Source organism: Myxine glutinosa, chromosome 7, assembly GCF_964187855.1.
Source record: "Myxine glutinosa chromosome 7, kmMyxGlut1.1, whole genome shotgun sequence".
Classification (NCBI taxonomy): domain Eukaryota; kingdom Metazoa; phylum Chordata; class Myxini; order Myxiniformes; family Myxinidae; genus Myxine; species Myxine glutinosa.
Window position 1 is genome coordinate 190,428,142 of NC_136267.1, and position 19,207 is coordinate 190,447,348.

General features: G+C 42.6%; 1 protein-coding gene across 3 annotated transcripts in view; it reads right to left on the reverse strand.

Moving 5' to 3' along the window:
- LOC137431910 (protein phosphatase 1 regulatory subunit 1A) overlaps window positions 1–19,207 on the reverse strand; it is a 99,330-nt gene that overhangs the window by 54,913 nt on the left and 25,210 nt on the right. For 2 of the 3 annotated variants that reach the window (XM_078782639.1, XM_078782638.1), the window contains exons 3-6: window positions 11,421–11,452; window positions 11,213–11,291; window positions 3,303–3,506; window positions 2,399–2,533 (exon numbers count right to left, since the gene is read on the reverse strand). In XM_078782639.1, the coding sequence (XP_078638765.1) occupies window positions 2,399–2,533; window positions 3,303–3,506; window positions 11,213–11,291; window positions 11,421–11,452 (450 nt within the window). The remainder of the gene's footprint in view (window positions 1–2,398; window positions 2,534–3,302; window positions 3,507–11,212; window positions 11,292–11,420; window positions 11,453–19,207) is intronic. The other variant, XM_078782640.1, reaches the window with a different exon arrangement.

Genomic DNA, 19,207 nt, shown 5'->3' on the forward strand with positions numbered 1-19,207 from the left:
TGGTGTAAAATATTTCAATGGGATCAGTTCACATTAAACATGAGCACATTTTTTAAATATTTGCCACCAAATTATACCATAGTTTTACACCGTAGTATTTTAAATATTTGCCACCAATTTACACTAAAGTTTTACACCGTAGTATTTTAAATATTTGCCACCAATTTACACTGAAGTATTTTAAATATTTGCCACCAAATTACACTGAAGTTTAACACCGTAGTATTTTAAATATTTGCCACCAATTTACACTAAAGTTTGACACCGTCGTATTTTAAATATTTGCCACCAATTTACACTGAAGTATTTTAAATATTTGCCACCAAATTACACTGAAGTTTAACACCGTAGTATTTTAAATATTTGCCACCAATTTACACTGAAGTATTTTAAATATTTGCCACCAATTTACACTAAAGTTTTACACCGTAGTATTTTAAATATTTGCCACCAATTTACACTGAAGTATTTTAAATATTTGCCACCAAATTACACTGAAGTTTAACACCGTAGTATTTTAAATATTTGCCACCAATTTACACTAAAGTTTGACACCGTAGTATTTTAAATATTTGCCACCAATTTACACTGAAGTATTTTAAATATTTGCCACCAAATTACACTGAGGTTTAACACCGTAGTATTTTAAATATTTGCCACCAAATTACACTGAAGTTTAACACCATAGTATTTTAAATATTTGCCACCAAATTACACTGAAGTTTGACACCGTAGTATTTTAAATATTTGCCACCAATTTACACTGAAGTATTTTAAATATTTGCCACCAAATTACACTGAAGTTTAACACCGTAGTATTTTAAATATTTGCTACCAATTTACACTGAAGTATTTTAAATATTTGCCACCAAATTACACTGAAGTTTAACACCGTAGTATTTTAAATATTTGCCACCAATTTACACTAAAGTTTGACACCGTAGTATTTTAAATATTTGCCACCAATTTACACTGAAGTATTTAAAATATTTTCCACCAAATTACACTAAAGTTTGACACCGTAGTATTTTAAATATTTGCCACCAATTTACACTGAAGTATTTTAAATATTTGCCACCAAATTACACCGTAGTTTTACACCATAGTATTTTAAATATTTGCCACCAATTTACACTGTAGTATTTTAAATATTTGCCACCAAATTACACCACAGTTTTACACCATAGTATTTTAAATATTTGCCACCAATTTACACTGAAGTATTTTAAACATTTGCCACCAAATTACACCACAGTTTTACACCATAGTATTTTTAATATTTGCCACTAATTTACAATGTAGTATTTTAAATATTTGCCACCAACTTACACTAAAGTTTGACACCGTAGTATTTTAAATATTTGCCACTAATTTACAATGTAGTATTTTAAATATTTGCCACTAATTTACACTGTAGTATTTAAAATATTTGCCACCAACTTACACTAAAGTTTTACACCGTAGTATTTTAAATATTTGCCACCAAATTACACTGTAGTATTTTAAATATTTGCCACCAACTTACACTAAAGTATGACACCGTAGTATTTTAAATATTTGCCACCAAATTACACTGAAGTATTTTAAACATTTGCCACCAAATTACACCACAGTTTTACACCATAGTATTTTAAATATTTGCCACTAATTTACAATGTAGTATTTTAAATATTTGCCACCAACTTACACTAAAGTTTGACACCGTAGTATTTTAAATATTTGCCACTAATTTACAATGTAGTATTTTAAATATTTGCCACTAATTTACACTGTAGTATTTAAAATATTTGCCACCAACTTACACTAAAGTTTTACACCGTAGTATTTTAAATATTTGCCACCAAATTACACTGTAGTATTTTAAATATTTGCCACCAACTTACACTAAAGTATGACACCGTAGTATTTTAAATATTTGCCACCAAATTACACTGAAGTATTTTAAACATTTGCCACCAAATTACACCACAGTTTTACACCATAGTATTTTTAATATTTGCCACTAATTTACAATGTAGTATTTTAAATATTTGCCACTAATTTACACTGTAGTATTTTAAATATTTGCCACCAAATTACACTGAAGTATTTTAAACATTTGCCACCAAATTACACCACAGTTTTACACCATAGTATTTTTAATATTTGCCACTAATTTACAATGTAGTATTTTAAATATTTGCCACTAATTTACACTGTAGTATTTTAAATATTTGCCACCAACTTACACTAAAGTTTGACACCGTAGTATTTTAAATATTTGCCACCAAATTACACTGTAGTATTTTAAATATTTGCCACCAACTTACACTAAAGTTTGACACCGTAGTATTTTTAATATTTGCCACCAAATTACACTGTAGTATTTTAAATATTTTCCACCAATTGCATTTGGAACCTGGAACGTGAGGGATGATGCGATGCACAGGAGTGTCCTTCCTCCGAGGCTTTCGCAGTTCCTGCTCCTCACCCTTTTCACCTTGAAAATGATCGGATAGTGAGCAGAGCCTTTCGACCCCTGCGGATGCTCGTCCTGCCATAACAATCAAACTCTCAGCACTTATGTTTCCTTTTAATCCCTAATAGTAAATGTGGCCATATATATAGGACTATGATACACCACATATTGTCCATCCATGCAATCTTGTTCTCTTTTTTTTTGTTGGAACGTTTTGTTCACGTTTATCTATGCCCAGATGCATTGAAAGCTTAAATATGTGTTTACTCAGTATGAGCTACATTTGCTGCATTTTGCTCACACAAACTCCCACAATCTAATATAATGGCTCACTCAATGTGTTCAACAAAATAAAATCAGACGACCTAATTATTTTTGGAACTGATAAATATATGAATGTCAAATTGTTCAACACACAATGATAATTTTTCAAGGAAAATGCAGACAGATCATCACCAATGAAGGCTTTTTAGTGAAAAGTTGAAAATCGTTGTGCACGTCAACAAGGTCAAAGGCTAAAAGCTTGCCTGGGGTTTCCAATACTCCCAAAAGACCAAAAGCCTCCTCCAGAATGTCTGCTATTAGTGACACAAACATCTCCTTCACCCCAAGCTGCCCAACCATCTGCCATAGCCAAATGGATCCTTGACGAGATTGGCAATGCCGTTCAACGAGCACCCCTACTAATACTATGCACACGCTTTTTAAAATATGCAACATGTACACAATTCATGAATACAATATTCAATGAAGGAGTGTAAATCGAATCACAAGCGAATCACAAGGCACACCTTGTGTCAATGTCGATTCAAGCCAAAACGTCTCGGACTCTCCGAAAACTTACCCACATCCTGCCCTGTCGGAACCTCTACTTGTGCCGGGGATTCAGGGTGCCGGTGTTTCCTATCTCTGGGCACAGCTGCTAGAATTAGAGGCTGGTCTCCCTTGGGGGAAAACAGTGTTTGAGAGGGAATCACTGGTTCAGGGAGAACTTCTGGTGTCCGTCCTGCCACGGCCTCCAAATGCCAGTCAATGAGGCATTGAAATTCTGCACAACTCAATCAAACACACAGTGCCAACTTGAAAATAAAACAAAAACATTTATGGAAAAGCAAACAAACGAACAGGTGATTGGAAGTTCGCAAGTTCCAATATACAGACTTGGCATTTAATATGGAATTTTTTTTGTGGGGTGAACTTACTTTTCAAGATGACTTAGAACCAAAAGTTCATTGGAATTATGTTGAAATTATTCTAGATTTTGTTAATGTGACCTTCAAAAGAAACAAAAACCACATTTGACATTTCGCAGCAAATAAATTGATCCTTGAAAGTGATGTAAACCGATATCGAACTCAATTCATGGACAGTACTGTGTTAAACTTCTGTACGTTTTCCAGAAGTATCTCTTTATTTTGCACATTAGCCAAAAAAAATTTCAACAAAAACAAAAGCTAAATTACGACTGGGATTATGGACAGTAAAATTAGAGTTCAGTACGTTGTGTAACCCCCACGAGCATTCAGGAGAGCACGTACACATTGAGGCATGCTGCTCATGAGATTTGCCAAGGTTTGGACAGGAATCGCTTGCCAGGCAGTGACAATAGTCTGCTGCAATTCACGCACAGAGGTCGGCTGCTGGTCCAAGTCGTCGATTTGACGCGTTAATTCTGCCCACAAGTTCTCTATCGGATTCATATCCGGGGACATGGCAGGCCACTCCATATGCTCTACACCACGGTCAGCAAGAAAGTGTTGGATCATGCGAGCACGATGAGGCCGTGCATTGTCATCTTGGAAGACAAAGTTTCCTCGAAAGGCTGCACGAGCAAATGGAAGCAATGTTTCTACCAGAATGACCCTGTACTTGAACTGGTTCAGGTTTCCATTCAGAATAACCAGGTCAGTTTTGCCCCCTGCATGAAAAGCAGCCCAAACGGTCACCCCACCACCTCCAGCTTGGACTCTTGGCACGATACAATCTTCGTTGTGGGCTTCATGCATTTGGCTGCGCACTCGGACGTGGCCATCTTGACGATAGACCAGAAATCTAGACTCGTCACTGAAGGTCACGTGATTCCAGTGTCCTGGCTGCCATTGACGGTGCTCTCTGGCCCACTGCAATGGGCGCTGGCTGTGTTGTCTGGTCAGGGGTGGTTTTCTCAGGGGACGCCTGGCACGATAGCCTGCTTGAACCAGTCGTTGGTTGACTAGCCTTCTGGATATAGGCACATTTGTCAGTTGCTGCCACTCAGCCCGAAGCCGATTAGCTGACTTGGTACGGCCATTGCAGACTAACCGGTGCAGCTGGCGATCATCTCTCCTTGTGGTTCTGCGTGGACGTCCTGGCCTCGGTATTGGAGTAGGGACACCCCTCTGAGCATTTCGTTTCAGGATCTTTGACACCTGACCTTGAGTGATGCCATACTGCCGAGCAATAGCACGCTGTTTCATGCCAGAATTTCGTAAAGCCACCACTCCATGACAAACAGCATTGTCAAGTTGATGGATCATCTTCCACCCCCCCCCCCTTCCCACGCCTCCTCCCCCCCCAAGCCCTCTCCCTTCCACACATCTCCCTGCTCTCAAATGTTGTGTTTGTGTGCTTCCCCTTCTCTCCCCATCTTGTTTTCCGCTCCCTCTTTTTATATATTTTGTTTGTCTGGTTGATTTGTTTGTGAAGTAAATGTTAGCTCTTTCACGAGCCTCGATTCAGTATACAAAAACAAAAAACAAAAAAAATCTCCAGAGGAAGCGGCAATAACTTTTGTAGACGTGCAGCAGTTGCTTTCCACTAAGACAGAACGCAACAACCCTTATATACCCGATTGTGAAGCCAATCGTCAAATGTACCTGTCCTTACATTTTGTCACGCCACCTGTGATATAATCCTGTTATTGACTTCTTGCTGCGAAAGACAATCAGTGACATGGTTCTTTCAAAAAAGACATCACTGAAGGGTAAAAGAAACTCACCAGATTGATATACTGAGTTCAGAAAGTAAACCCAAGTCAAGAAAAAAAAAAAATTCCATATTAAATGCCAAGTCTGTATATATATACAGTCACGTGAAAAAGTAAGTACACCCCATGTAAAGTTTTGACTTTTTCAACATATTTCAACATACAGCTATTTGATCTTCATTTCAAAAATATTGATGGATAAAGGTATTATAATATAACAAATATCATGAAACATTTACATTTTGTAGTCCATTGTATAATTTAAATAAACATAAATGCAAATTTCGCATGTGGAAAAAGTAAGTACACCCTTGGCTCTAATAGGAGGTATTGCCCCCTTTGGCAGTAACAACCTCAAGTAGGCGTTTCTTATAACCATCTACCAGTCTCTGACATCGACTGGGAGAAATTTTTGCCCACTCCTCCATGCAGAATTCTTTCAGCTGTGCGATGTTTGAGGGGTTTCTTGCATGCACAGCTCGTTTCAAATCCCCCCACAACATCTCGATGGGATTTAGATCCGGGCTTTGACTTGGCCATTCCAGAACCCTCCATTTCTTTCTTTTCAGCCATTCCTTGGTGGATGTATTGGTATGTGTAGGGTCGTTGTCATGTTGCAAGGTCCACCTTCGGTTGAGCTTTAACTTTCCGACAGATGGCCTCACAATATCCTCAAGCACACTCTGGTACAATGAAGAATTCATCGTGGAATCTATGATGGTGAGCTGCCCAGGCCCTGATGCAGCAAAGCTGGCCCAAACCATAATATTTCCACCGCCATGCTTTACAGTTGGTATCAGGTTATTGTGGTCAAATGCTGTCTTTGGTTTTCGCCAAACATGTCTTCTGGTACTGTGCCCAAATAGCTCGACCTTTGACTCATCTGTCCAGAGCACATTGTTCCAGAAGCGCTGGTCTTTGGCCAGGTGTTCATTGGCAAACTTTAGTCTTGTCCTGATGTTCTTTCTGGTCAGCAAAGGTTTCCTCCTGGCACACCTCCCATGTAGATCAAATTTGTGCAGCCTCTTTCTAATGGTAGATTCGTGAACTTTGACATCAACAGTGGCAAGAGCTACCTGTAGGTCCCGTGATGACATTCTGGGGTTCTTAGAGACTTCTTTCAGCATCTTGCGGTCTGCTCTCGGGCTGAACTTGCTGGGGTGGCCTGGCCTGAACAAGTTGGTGGTTGTTTGGAATCTTCTCCACTTGTAGATGATCTTCCGGACAGTCGAAAGATTGATTTCAAATTGTTTGGAGATCTTTTTAAATCCCTTCCCAGACTCGTTGGCATCTATAACCTTCTTTCTGAAGGCCTCAGAGAGCTCTTTTGATCACGGCATGGTGACGCCGCACACTTCAACAACAAAGAGCAAACCAAACTAAATGTCTGAGGTTTAAATAAGACAGGTTCCTCCAAGATCCTCTCCAACGATGTTCTAATCATTTGCACCTGAGCTGGTGCACCTGATTCTAATTTTAGGTATTTGAAGTAGTGATAAATGTGGGGGTGTACTTACTTTTTCCACATGCGAAATTTGCCATGATGTTTATTTAAATTATACAATGGACTACAAAATGTAAATATTTCATGATATTTGTTATGTTATATCACCTTTATCTATCAATATTGTTGAAATGAAGATCAAATAGCTGCATGTTGAAATTTTTTTGGGGCAAATTTTTTTTTTTCAACTTAAGTTTTGAACTTCAATTGTTTATAAAATGTAATATCACGTATATTGCAAATACATTTGTGCATTATGATTGTTTGAATTATGATTTTTTTTTTTTTTTTTGTATACTGAATCGAGGCTCGTGAAAGAGCTAACATTTATTTCACAAACAAATCAACCAGACAAACAAAATATATAAAAAGAGTGAGCGGAAGACAAGATGGGGAGAGAAGGGGAAGCACACAAACACAACATTTGAGAGCAGGGAGAAGTGTGGGAGGTAGAGGGCTTGGGGGCAGGAGGCGTGGGAAGGGGAGGGGGGAGGGGCGGGGGAGAGGTATAAAACACAAGGGGACCGAAATTAGCGGGGGTAGAAAAGATCAAGGTTTTGGATGGGGGAGGATAAGAGATGGTGGTGAACAGCTGTTTTAAAGACCTGGAGGGTGGAGTGGGATTGAAGAGAGTGAGGGAGTTTGTTCCAGAGGCGTGAGAAAAGAGGAATGAAGGAGTGAAGGTGAGCAGAAAGTCTTGATTTTGGCAGTTTAACCATAAGAGGGTTGCAGGCAGATCTTGTGCGACCTGTAGGAATATTTGGGGGACAGAGCCCAGAGAGGGCTGGGGGGGCAAGGCCAGAGAGGAGTCGGTAGAAGACGGAAAGACCACCAACCTGCCTGCGGTGAGTGAGTGAAAGGCCCTTGGAGTTAGCTTCATCGCGGGAGATTCCAATGATTCTGAACGCTTTGGTTTCAACAGCGTGAAGACGGGCTAGGTGTGAGGCAGGAGCACCAGACCAGAGGGGAGAGCAGTATTCCATAGAGCTGCGGATGAAAGCCTTGTATGTGGTGAGGAGCTCAGGTGTGCCAAGGAAGGACTTCGCACGACGGAGGATGCCCAGTCGGCGACTGGCTTTGGAGGCCAGATTTGAAATGTGGTTTTCCCAGGAAAGATCATGGCAGATAGTGAGACCCTAAAACTTGAGTGACAGAACTTCTTGGAGAGGATTATTCAGAAAGTGGATGGGAGGGTTTTCCAGTAGGTCTTTTCGGAGAGACATCGTAAGAGTGTGAGATTTATCAGGATTGAAAGACATGTTCCATTTGTTTGCCCAGTCTGTGATTTTGTCCAGGTCTGCAGAGAGTGAGGAGGCTGCAGACTGCCGATCTGAGGGATGAGGAATGGAGCGACAGAGAGTAGAGTCGTCAGCAAAGAGATAGAGAGGATTTTCAAGGGAATCAGAGAGATCATTGATGAAGACCAGAAAAAGCACAGGGCCCAGAACACTACCTTGGGGAACTCCAGCCTGAACAGGAGGAGGAGATGAGAGAAACCCATTCAGGGCCACACGTTGACTACGACCAGAGAGGAAGTCCGCCAGCCATGCGTGGAGATTTCCATGGATACCAAAGGAGGAGAGTTTGGTGAGCAGAGCAGGGTGCCAGACCGTATCGAAGGCACGTGAAATGTCAAGGGAGACAGCTCTAATTTCCTGTTTGGCGTTGAGGACCTCCATCCATTGTTGAGAAAGCAGAAGCAGCATGTCCAGAGTAGAGTGACCAGGTCTGAAACCAAATTGATGATCAGAGATCAAGCCGTTGGAGAAGAGGAAAGATTTCATATCTGAAGCAATGATGGATTCCATGACTTTGCTGATAATTGGGAGAAGGCTGATTGGTCTGTAGTTGCTGGGATCTGTTTTTGCACCTTTTTTGTGCAAAGCGGTGATGTTGGCTGATTTCCAAGCAGATGGCAGATGACCTTGAGCAAAAGAGAGGGTGAAGAGAACAGAAAGAGGGAGTGAAAGAGCAGAAGAACATGATTTTAGGACCCGTGGGCTGATGCCGTCAGGACCAGTTGCAGTAACTCAGGTGTAAACCATGACAAAACAGCAACTCAGGTACAGTCATTTATCTATATATCTACTTATCTGGGCAGTGTCTGTTGTCACTGAACTACTCCCTGAAACTTTTGTTTCTGTGGTTGTGAAGTGTTTTAAATAACGCAGTGGTGGTTTTGAATCACGTGGGGGTGAGGCATTTTGAATTATGTGGTGGTGAGGTGTTTTTAATTACTTGGTGGTGAGGTGTTTTTAATTATTTTAAAACTTTTTTTTGGGAATTCAAGATCGAGGCTCGTGTAAGAGCTGACATCAATCACAAAAAACAACAACGAACGGACACACAACACATACAAAAAAGGGAGCGGGAAACAAGATGGGGAGAGAGAGGGAAGCACACAAGTGCAACAGCAGAGAACAGGGACAACGGAAGATCTGTGGGAGGGAGTGTGGGAGATCTGTGGGAGTCTTTTTGGTCTTTGGGGTATTTTGGGTCTTCAGTGTATTCTGGATCTTCAGTGACTGTTGGGTCTTCAGGGGCTTTTGAGTCTTTGGGGTCTTTGGGGCCTTTGGGTCTTTCAGGGTCATTGGGGTATTTGGGTGCTTTGGGGTCTTTAAGGGTCTTTTGGATCTTTGTGTTGTTTTGGGTCTTCAGGATATTTTGGGTCTTCATGGGCTTTTGGGTCTTAAGGGTCTTTTTGTTCCTCTGGGTCTTCAAGGGTATGTGGGTTATTTTGGATATTCGGGGTCTTTAAGGGACTTTTGGGTCTTTTGAGTGTTTTAGGTATTCAGGGTCTTGTGGGTCCCCTTTGGGTCTTTAAGGGTATTTTGGGTCTTTGGGGGTATTTTGGGTCTTTAGGGTTCCTGGTGGTCTTAAGGGTATTGACGGACCTAAAGGGTCGTCAAAGGTCTGAGGGGTCTGAGTGGTCTAAAAGGTCAAAAGGTATGTTCGAACAATCCATTCCTCCTACCCATGCATCTCTTTTTGAACACATTAAGAGGTGCATTGTGCAGGCATGCTTCTTTTGGAAGCAAGCCATTGAATGCCAGCAGAATATCCATGACTTCTCCAAATAGGGCTGGGAATTTGATGAGAAGAAGAAGCAATGGATACCGTTCTGGACCGTTTTGGCAGATGCCAGTAGCGCCTGCAATCTCATTTTGCACTGTGGCTGCCGGAAAGCTTGCCGCTGCGCATGCAAATGCTGCAGGGCCGGTCTCCGCTGAACAGCGCTCTCTACGTACGAGGATGGCTGCGCAAATAACGAATGTGACCAAGCCCAGAGATGAAAAGTTAGGCACTTCTATTTGTTGTGTACCTCACGTGATTAGAACCAGGAATTTTCAGCTGCCTCTGCTCCCCGTGTCGCTATAATTGAGGAATATTCTCGATGTCGTCCATTCCAAGTGGTTAAGAAGACATGAATGGAGATATGTGAATCAGCATGGTGTGTTATCAAATCAAAATTGAGTTCTCTGATACTATGAAGTTCAATAAAAGGCATGCATATGATAATGACATTTGTTTCACGACTTGGAAATTTATTTGTGATTGTGATAAGGTAAATACCAACCTTGACGTTGACATGTGACCTTGACCTCAAATCGCCAAAATAACCTCAAGCACAGACCTGTCACCCTCAATGACCCACTGTTTCGATGTTTTATTTGAGATTCTACCACTTTTAGTCAATGTGGCATGGTAATAGACCAATATTAGGCAAATACCGACCTTGACCTTGACCTATAATCACCAAAATGACATTAGGACTGACCTCACCCACGAAAACCCCCTATTTAGACGTTTTGTTTGTGATTCTACTACTTTCAGTACATGAGTCACGATGAGGCCTTTGTCGTGTGGTGGCCATATTGGATTTGGCTGATATATTGGACAGGGTGACAAATGAGCTTGTCTCCTGGTGGAATTTGAAATCATATCACCTAAGGTAACTCCAGCCAAAAACTCAAAACTTTAGATAAAAGTGCACAATTTTTTGGATTAAGGGCCCCGACCAAGAAGGGAGAATGGATGGGTGGACGGACGGGAAAGACAGGAGGACAGACAAATGGAGACCGAGCCAATTACAATATCCCCCGTTGTTTTTTTCAAAATGTGTGGGTATAACAACAATAAACAAAACAATTGCGACACGTTGTCATCTTATTTGCAAGATGAATAAAACATCGTATTTTGATTGCAAGATGACAGGTGAATAGCCTGATCAGTCAAACAAACTTTAAATTGTGTTCTAGTTGTTTGAAGCAAGAAGACTCATCACCTTTAACTGTCGGAGAGGTGTACACGCTCTGTTTGCGCTGCTTTGGTGACTGCACAGGTAACACCACGTTATCTTCTGTCTGCAAGAAACATGATGGTCTGACCTCTATTGCTCGACAGAAAAAAAGAGAAAATATTTTAACTCTGTCCTCCAAAGCCCAAATCTTGAATTTTACTTCCGCATGAAGTTGAATCTTACGTGGAATTACCTTTTGTAGCTCTGGTTCTTTTCCGTAACCACCTAAACAAAAAAAAAATACACAGATAATTTCTCAGTTAAAAGTGGTCATTATGTCCATGGTGTGACAAAGTCATTTTACAAAAGAAAACCTGTTATAGGCATACAAAATATGATTTTGGACAAATAGTATTTTGCATTGTACAAGGAGAGGCATGATGTGTAAGTCTTATGAGGTGGTACGACTAAGGTTGTTGAAAGGTGGTTAGGGCACATATTGTTCTCATTTTGTCACCTTGTTCTAAGAAGGATATAATAACTGCAGTAACAGGATTTAACATCGTGCAATTATATATATATATATATATATATATATATTGTTACTGTTTTTAGAACCTTCACTAGTAAATTTTAGTAAATGCATTCGCTTATAAATGTTTCCCCTGTAAATATCCCCATCAATTGGCTGGTTAAAGATCGCACCCTAGTTAGTCCATGAACAACACGTAGCGAACCATAGGACCTCTCCGTAGTTATCTCATTATTATGTGTTTCAGTTAAGGACCTGTTCCCAATAGTTGAATCTGCGTTGCATTAATCAAATAAGATAGGTCCCTTTCAATTTCCCTAAATCGCCTCACCCACGCTTCAAAGTGACAGTCGGGCAGCGTTCGCTGCCCCTTGGTTTGGCTCGTTTGATTGCCCCAAGCCGGCATTAGCCATGCGGTCCAGCCGAGGAAGAAGGTGTGTGTTGGGGTTGAGTAGAGGAAGGTTCATGGGCGCGCTGCGCTTTTCAATATGGCCGCCACCTTGAAATTGGTTTCCGTCAATTTCAAGCAGAACGGCTTGTCCGATTAAATCCATTTTTGCAGTGTGTGTTGGGGTTGAGTAGAGGAAGGTTCCTTTCGAAAATGGGCGTCCGGCAATTTTTAATATGGCCGCCACGGCAGCCATCTTGAAATTGGTTTCCGTCAATTTCAAGCAGAACGGCTTGTCCGATTAAATCCATTTTTGCAGTGTGTGTTGGGGTACAGTGTGTGTTGGGGAGAGGATCACACACAGGGGAGAGGATCACCCACAGGGGAGAGGATCACACACAGGGGAGAGGATCACACACAGGGGAGAGGATCACAAACAGGGGAGAGGATCGCACACACAGGGGAGAGGATCACACACACAGGGGAGAGGATCACACACAGGGGAGAGGATCACACGCAGGGGAGAGGATCACACGCAGGGGAGAGGATCACACGCAGGGGAGAGGATCACACACAGGGGAGAGGATCACACACAGGGGAGAGGATCACACACAGGGGAGAGGATCACACACATGGGAGAGGATCACACACAGGGGAGAGGATCACACACAGGGGAGAGGATCACACACAGGGGAGAGGATCACACACAGGGGAGAGGATCACACACAGGGGAGAGGATCACACACAGGGGAGAGGATCACACACCGTGGAGAGGATCACACACAGGGAAGAGGTTCACACACAGGGAAGAGGTTCACACACAGTGGAGCGGATAACACACAGTGGAGCGGATCACACACAGTGGAGAGGATCACACACAGTGGAGAGGATCACACACAGTGGAGAGGATCACACACAGTGGAGTGGATCACACACAGTGGAGTGGATCACACACAGTGGAGTGGATCACACACAGTGGAGAGGATCACACACAGTGGAGAGGATCACACACAGTGGAGAGGATCACACACAGTGGAGAGGATCACACACAGTGGAGAGGATCACACACAGTGGAGAGGATCACACACAGTGGAGAGGATCACACACAGTGGAGAGGATCACACACAGGGGAGAGGATCACCCACAGGGGAGAGGATCACACACAGGGGAGAGGATCACACACAGGGGAGAGGATCACACACAGGGGAGAGGATCACAAACAGGGGAGAGGATCACACACACAGGGGAGAGGATCACACACACAGGGGAGAGGATCACACACAGGGGAGAGGATCACACACAGGGGAGAGGATCACACACAGGGGAGAGGATCACACACAGGGAGGAGGTTCACACACAGTGGAGAGAGGATCAAACACAGTGGAGAGAGGATCACACACAGGGAAGAGGATCACAAACAAGGCAGAGGATCACAAACAGGGGAGAGGATCACAAACAGGGGAGAGGATCACAAACAGGGGAGAGGATCACACACAGAGGAGAGGATTACACAGAAGGGAGAGGATCACACACATGGGAGAGGATCACACACATGGGAGTGGATCACACACATGGGAGAGGATCACACACAGGGGAGAGGATCACACACAGGGGAGAGGATCACACACAGTGGAGAGGATCACACACAGTGGAGAGGATCACACACAGTGGAGAGGATCACAAACAAGGGGGAGGATCACAAACAGGGGGGAGGATCACAAACAAGGGGGGGGGGGATCACAAACAGCGGGGAGGATCACAAACAAGGGGGAGGACTAAATGTGGCTTTGTCCTTTGGATTTACCTCAGCTGGTTTCACCCTGTGTTGGTGCAGCGTGGAGGAAGAGGATGGAGGGCACCCCCAAGAGGCATTGCTTAAAGGACAAAGGGGTCCACGAGACCCCTTTGTCCTGTAAAGTGTCTAAAGCCCTTACCTCCATCTTGTGTAAATGTATGGAGAAATTGATGGTGAAGTTTATAGCATCAGATGTAACTCCGAAACTGGATCCTTTACAATTTGCATACAAAGCAAGACGAGGTGTTGAAGATACCTGGCTCAGTTTACTTCATCTAATCACAAGTCACCTTGACCAGGATGGAACCTATGTCCGTGTGTTATTCATTGATTTCTCGTCAGCCTTTAACACCATGCAGCCATTTACCCTTCTGAAAGTGTTGAGTGACCTGTGCCTGAACCCCCATATCATACTTTGGGTGGAAAGTTTTTTACGAGACCGTCCTCAGCAGGTGAGGGTGAATGGTAGCTTATCAAAGTTATCAATCTTGAATACTGGTGCTCCACAAGGTGGTGTATTGTCACCTCTACTGTTCAGTTTGTACACCAATGGATGCGTGGCTCTTAAATAACTTTGTAACTTTCTTAAGTATGCAGACGATATCGCCATTGTTGGCTGTCTTTCCGATCATTCATCCTTTGTATCTTCACCTCGACGAGATTGACACATTGAATAAGTGGTGCGGGGACTTTTGTCTTATTCTGAATGTGGACAAAACTAAAGAGATGATTTTGGACTTTTGGAAAGGTCACAATCATGAGCCTGAAACCATAAATGGTGATAAGGTGGAAATTGTTAGCAAATTTAAATACCTGGGCACCTTTATTGATAACAAGTTAACTTTTGATGTAAATACTGATGCTGTGTACAAGAAATCAATGCAAAGATTGTATCTTCTCAGGAAGTTGAATTCATTTGGTGTTAGCTCTCGTGTGATGCGGATGTTAACAAATTCCTTACTGATCAGTGTTTTATCATTTAATTTGATTTCCTGGTGCAGTTATCTTGATGTGCGGAATAAGTCACGATTGAGAAAGGTCATTACACTGGCATTTAAAGCTGTAGGTGGGCCTTCAACCAGTCTGGGTTCTCTATACCTGCGGGCATTGAAAAGGAAGGCGGTGCAGGTGTGTGCTGATGAAAGTCATTTCTTGAACGGACTTTTTGAAAAACTGCCATCAGGGAGACGCTTTCGTGTAAGGAGGATGAAGAACATTTTCAAAAGATTATTTGTACCATGTGCAATTCAAATGCTAAATTCAAATTCCGAGACATTTTGCTGTTTAGTCCATCTTCCACATTATATATTTATTTTATATTTTATATCTTTTTATTCGCTTTGTGTTTTATGTTTTAATGATGGTTAACTTACGGTGTCACCAAAGAATAATTTCCCTGAATATGGGACAATAAAGATTTTTTTTTTATTATAAATCAAGGAAATTGTGAGTCTGTCGTGCGGAAAACCATCATAAACTCAATGCATGCATGACTGTAAACGTTGTAAAATTAATTATTGTGATAAAGTGCAAAGAAAAAGAACATGTTTTTGATAACACACTGAGTGCACTTCTATTCTTGGAGATTTTGTCAGATGTTATTCATGCTTCATGGTCAAAAAGTGAATTATTACCAACCACCCTTTATTTTTAAATGAATAAAACAAAGGAGAAATTCCCACAGGATTTACCGCACAGCCTTGACCAATCTGCAATATATTTAGTCAGCCTGCTTCAAAGCACGTAAACATGACAAGTACAAATTTGTGAGTAATTCTGGGTTTCAAATAAACATGAAATAATGAACTTTGAACATGAAATGAACATTTGGACATGAAACATAAATGAACATGAAATAAACTTGTGCAAGATACTTTGGTGGAATATTACAATGGTGCGAAGAAAATATCCCCTTTAATGCTGGGCATGATCCATTTTGGACGATATCAGCAGTGTGATTCTGCAATAGATCTGTTGATTATTGTTTTTTTCATTTTTGGGGCTTCAAAAACCAGCTTGTGATATGTTAAGTTAAGGCATAGGAGCATTTTCATGAGTACATCAAGTAAACACTTTTCCTCCCAGAAGCTCTTTTTATACCATTTTAATTAAAACCCAGCCAAGTTATTGTAGTTATTGTGTGCGTGTGTGTAAAACGGTGTTCATTAAATACCTCACTGGATCAGAAGGCTTCTTCGGGAACTGTATCGCTCACGTTGTGTGTGTGGAGTACCAAAAGCGAGGTCTCCCTCACATACACTGTTTGCTGTGGCTCGATGAAGCTTCAAAGCCGAGACCACAAGACTATGATCGATTTGTACAAGCTGAAATACCAGATCCCGATGAAGATCCAGAGGGACACAGACTGGTGTTGAAGCACATGATCCATGGTCCATATTGTTCCACAGCAACTGGATGCTGGAAGAATGGAGCATGCAGACACAGATACCCGCGGTCATATGCTCCGTACACACGGTGCGGAGACGATTCGTACCCCATATATAGAAGAAGATCCCCAGAAATGGGAGGATTTGAAGGGCACCAAGAAGGGAGGCAACGACGACCTGTTACAAATCAGTGGGTTGTTCCCCATAATCTCTATCTCCTGAAAACGTTTGATTGCCACATCAACGTTGAAATATGCTGCTCTATAAAGTCGAACAAGTATGTTATTAAGTATGCCATGAAAGGTAGCGATCAAGCTACGTATGCACTGTGCACAAACGACGAGATAACGGAGTACTTGACGGGTAGATACATTGGACCTTCAGAGGCTGTTGCCTCCATTCTTGGATTCTCAGTCCATGACAGGAAGCCGGCCGTTATCCGTTTAGGAGTACATCTGCCAAATGAACAACAGGTATTTTTTGCTGGGAACGTTCGTGAACAAAGAAATAATCCCAATATGGCCAAAACCACGTTGACAGAGTTTATGGATCTTTGCAGACGTGACCATTTCGCTAAGACACTGTTGTACATGGATGTTCCGAGATTCTATACATGGACCAAGAAGAGATGGCAACGAAGAAAACAGGGCAGACCGGTGGAGGGCAACCCTGGAATGTTTGAGGATGACATATTGGGACGAGTTTACACTGTTTCGCCGCGTACTGGTGACCTGTACTATTTCCGACTACTCCTCCACCACGTGAGAGGGCCGACTTCGTTCGAAGTCCTGAGAACGTGTGATAATGTCATTCTACCCACATTCAAAGACGCTTGCAGAGAAATGGGTTTGCTGCAAGGAGACGCTGTCTGGCGCGAGACTCTGGAGGATGCTGAGAGGACACGCCTTCCCAGACCCATGAGGGATTTGTTCGTTGTGCTCCTCACACAAAGTGAAGTCGACAATCCATTGGATCTATGGGAACGTTTCAAGGACGCTATGGCTGAAGATTATCTTCTAGCTCATCGACGATCTGCAAATGATCCCAATATTGCCATCAACGAGAGCCATCATGACTTGGCTCTATCGTATTTGCAGCAGGAACTGCAATTGTTGAACAGAACTGTTGCACATTTTCACTTGCTGACTCCAATGACTGTTCTTCGTCATGAAGGGATTGCCAACATTCACCTACTGAGAGAACTCCAATACGACACGGAGGAACAACAGCGAATCGTAGACGAAAGGCAGCTTCTGCTCAATGATGAGCAGAGAGTTGTCTATGACTTTGCGTGCGGTTGCATCCGCACGAATCAGTCATCAATGATTTTCATTGACGCGCCTGGAGGCACAGGGAAGACGTTTCTTATTAACCTGATTCTCTCTAAAGTGAGAGCGAGTGGAGAAGTTGCCCTTGCGGTGGCCTCATCTGGCATAGCTGCTACCCTCATGCCTGGTGGAAGAACAACGCACTCAAGGTTCCAAATCCCTCTGACACCGAGGGAAGATGGCGTATGTAACATTGATAAAAATTCCACTATCGCAGACCTCTTTCGAAGTACAAAACTCATCGTGTGGGATGAGTGTCCTATGATCAGGAGAGAGAGTTTCGAGGCTGTGGATCGCACGTTGTGTGATGTATGTGACAAAGACGAGCCTTTTGGAGGGATCTTGACGATATGCTGTGGTGATTTCCGTCAACTTCTGCCCGTGGTGAAAAGAGGGTGTGATGCTGACGTTGAGAATGCGTGCATAAAGAAGTCCTACTTATGGCAGAGCTTTGGAATGTTTCACTTGAGAACTAATATGCGACTGACCGACGGAAGTGGGCAGTTTTCAAGATTTTTGCTCGACATCGGCGAGGATAGAATCGAGAAAAATGCGGATGATGAGATAGATTTGCCAGAGGATATACTGCTGACAGCGAGTGGGCTCGATGAGTGCATCGATACCATATATCCATCATTCGCCAATCCGATGGAGGTTTTTTCAGCAAGGTCTATATTAGTGCCCCTCAACGATATGATGCGAAACATCAATTCAAGATGCATCACAAGGTTCCCTGGTGCTAGCAAGGAGTATGCTGCGTTCAACAGTGTGACTGAGGGTACTGATGCGACGCACTTCCCAACGGAATTCCTAGATTCCGTTGAAGTCTCGGGATTGCCGCCGCACAACCTCGAGCTCAAAAAAGGATCCCCTATCATTTTGATGCGGAACTTGGACCCTCTGAAACTTTGCAACGGGACGCGCATGATTGTTGAGGACATGCTTCGAAATATTATAGTTGCGAGGATCATAAGTTCAACGTTTGAAGGCGAAACTGTAATGCTCCCTCGGATCCGACTAAATCTGTCGGAAGCTGAGGATATCCCTTTGCAGCGCTGCCAGTTCCCCATACAATCCTGCTTCGCAATGACGATCCATAAGGCGCAAGGGCAAACTATGGAGAATGTGCTGGTGTACCTGGAGAAACCGGTCTTCCAGCATGGTCAGCTGTATGTGGCGCTCAGTCGAGGGAAGAGGAAAGAGAACGTGCGAGTTTATGTAAATGGAGGATCGTCGACAAAGAACATCGTCATCAGAAGTGTCCTCTGACAACAAAATCGTGGTAGTCCACGGGTCGCGTGTTTTTTCTAAAAAAAAAAAAAAAAAAAAAAAAACGTGATCGGAGATAAGGGCCGAAATCACGTGTCACAGATAAGTGATTTAGAACGCTGGAGAGGTGAGCCTTATGGCTTGCTGGCCCAAATAATCTCCCTGATGATGTCCAGCGTTCGCTTTAGTTCTATTCTCATATCTATTCAAACTGACTGACCCAACGGGTCATGGGTCGTCTAGTGAAAGATAAACACCGAGAAACTCCCAAGGGGGACACTATAAGTCCACACACCGAACGATAAATACAGTTTCGACAAAATACAATTGTGAACAGACTT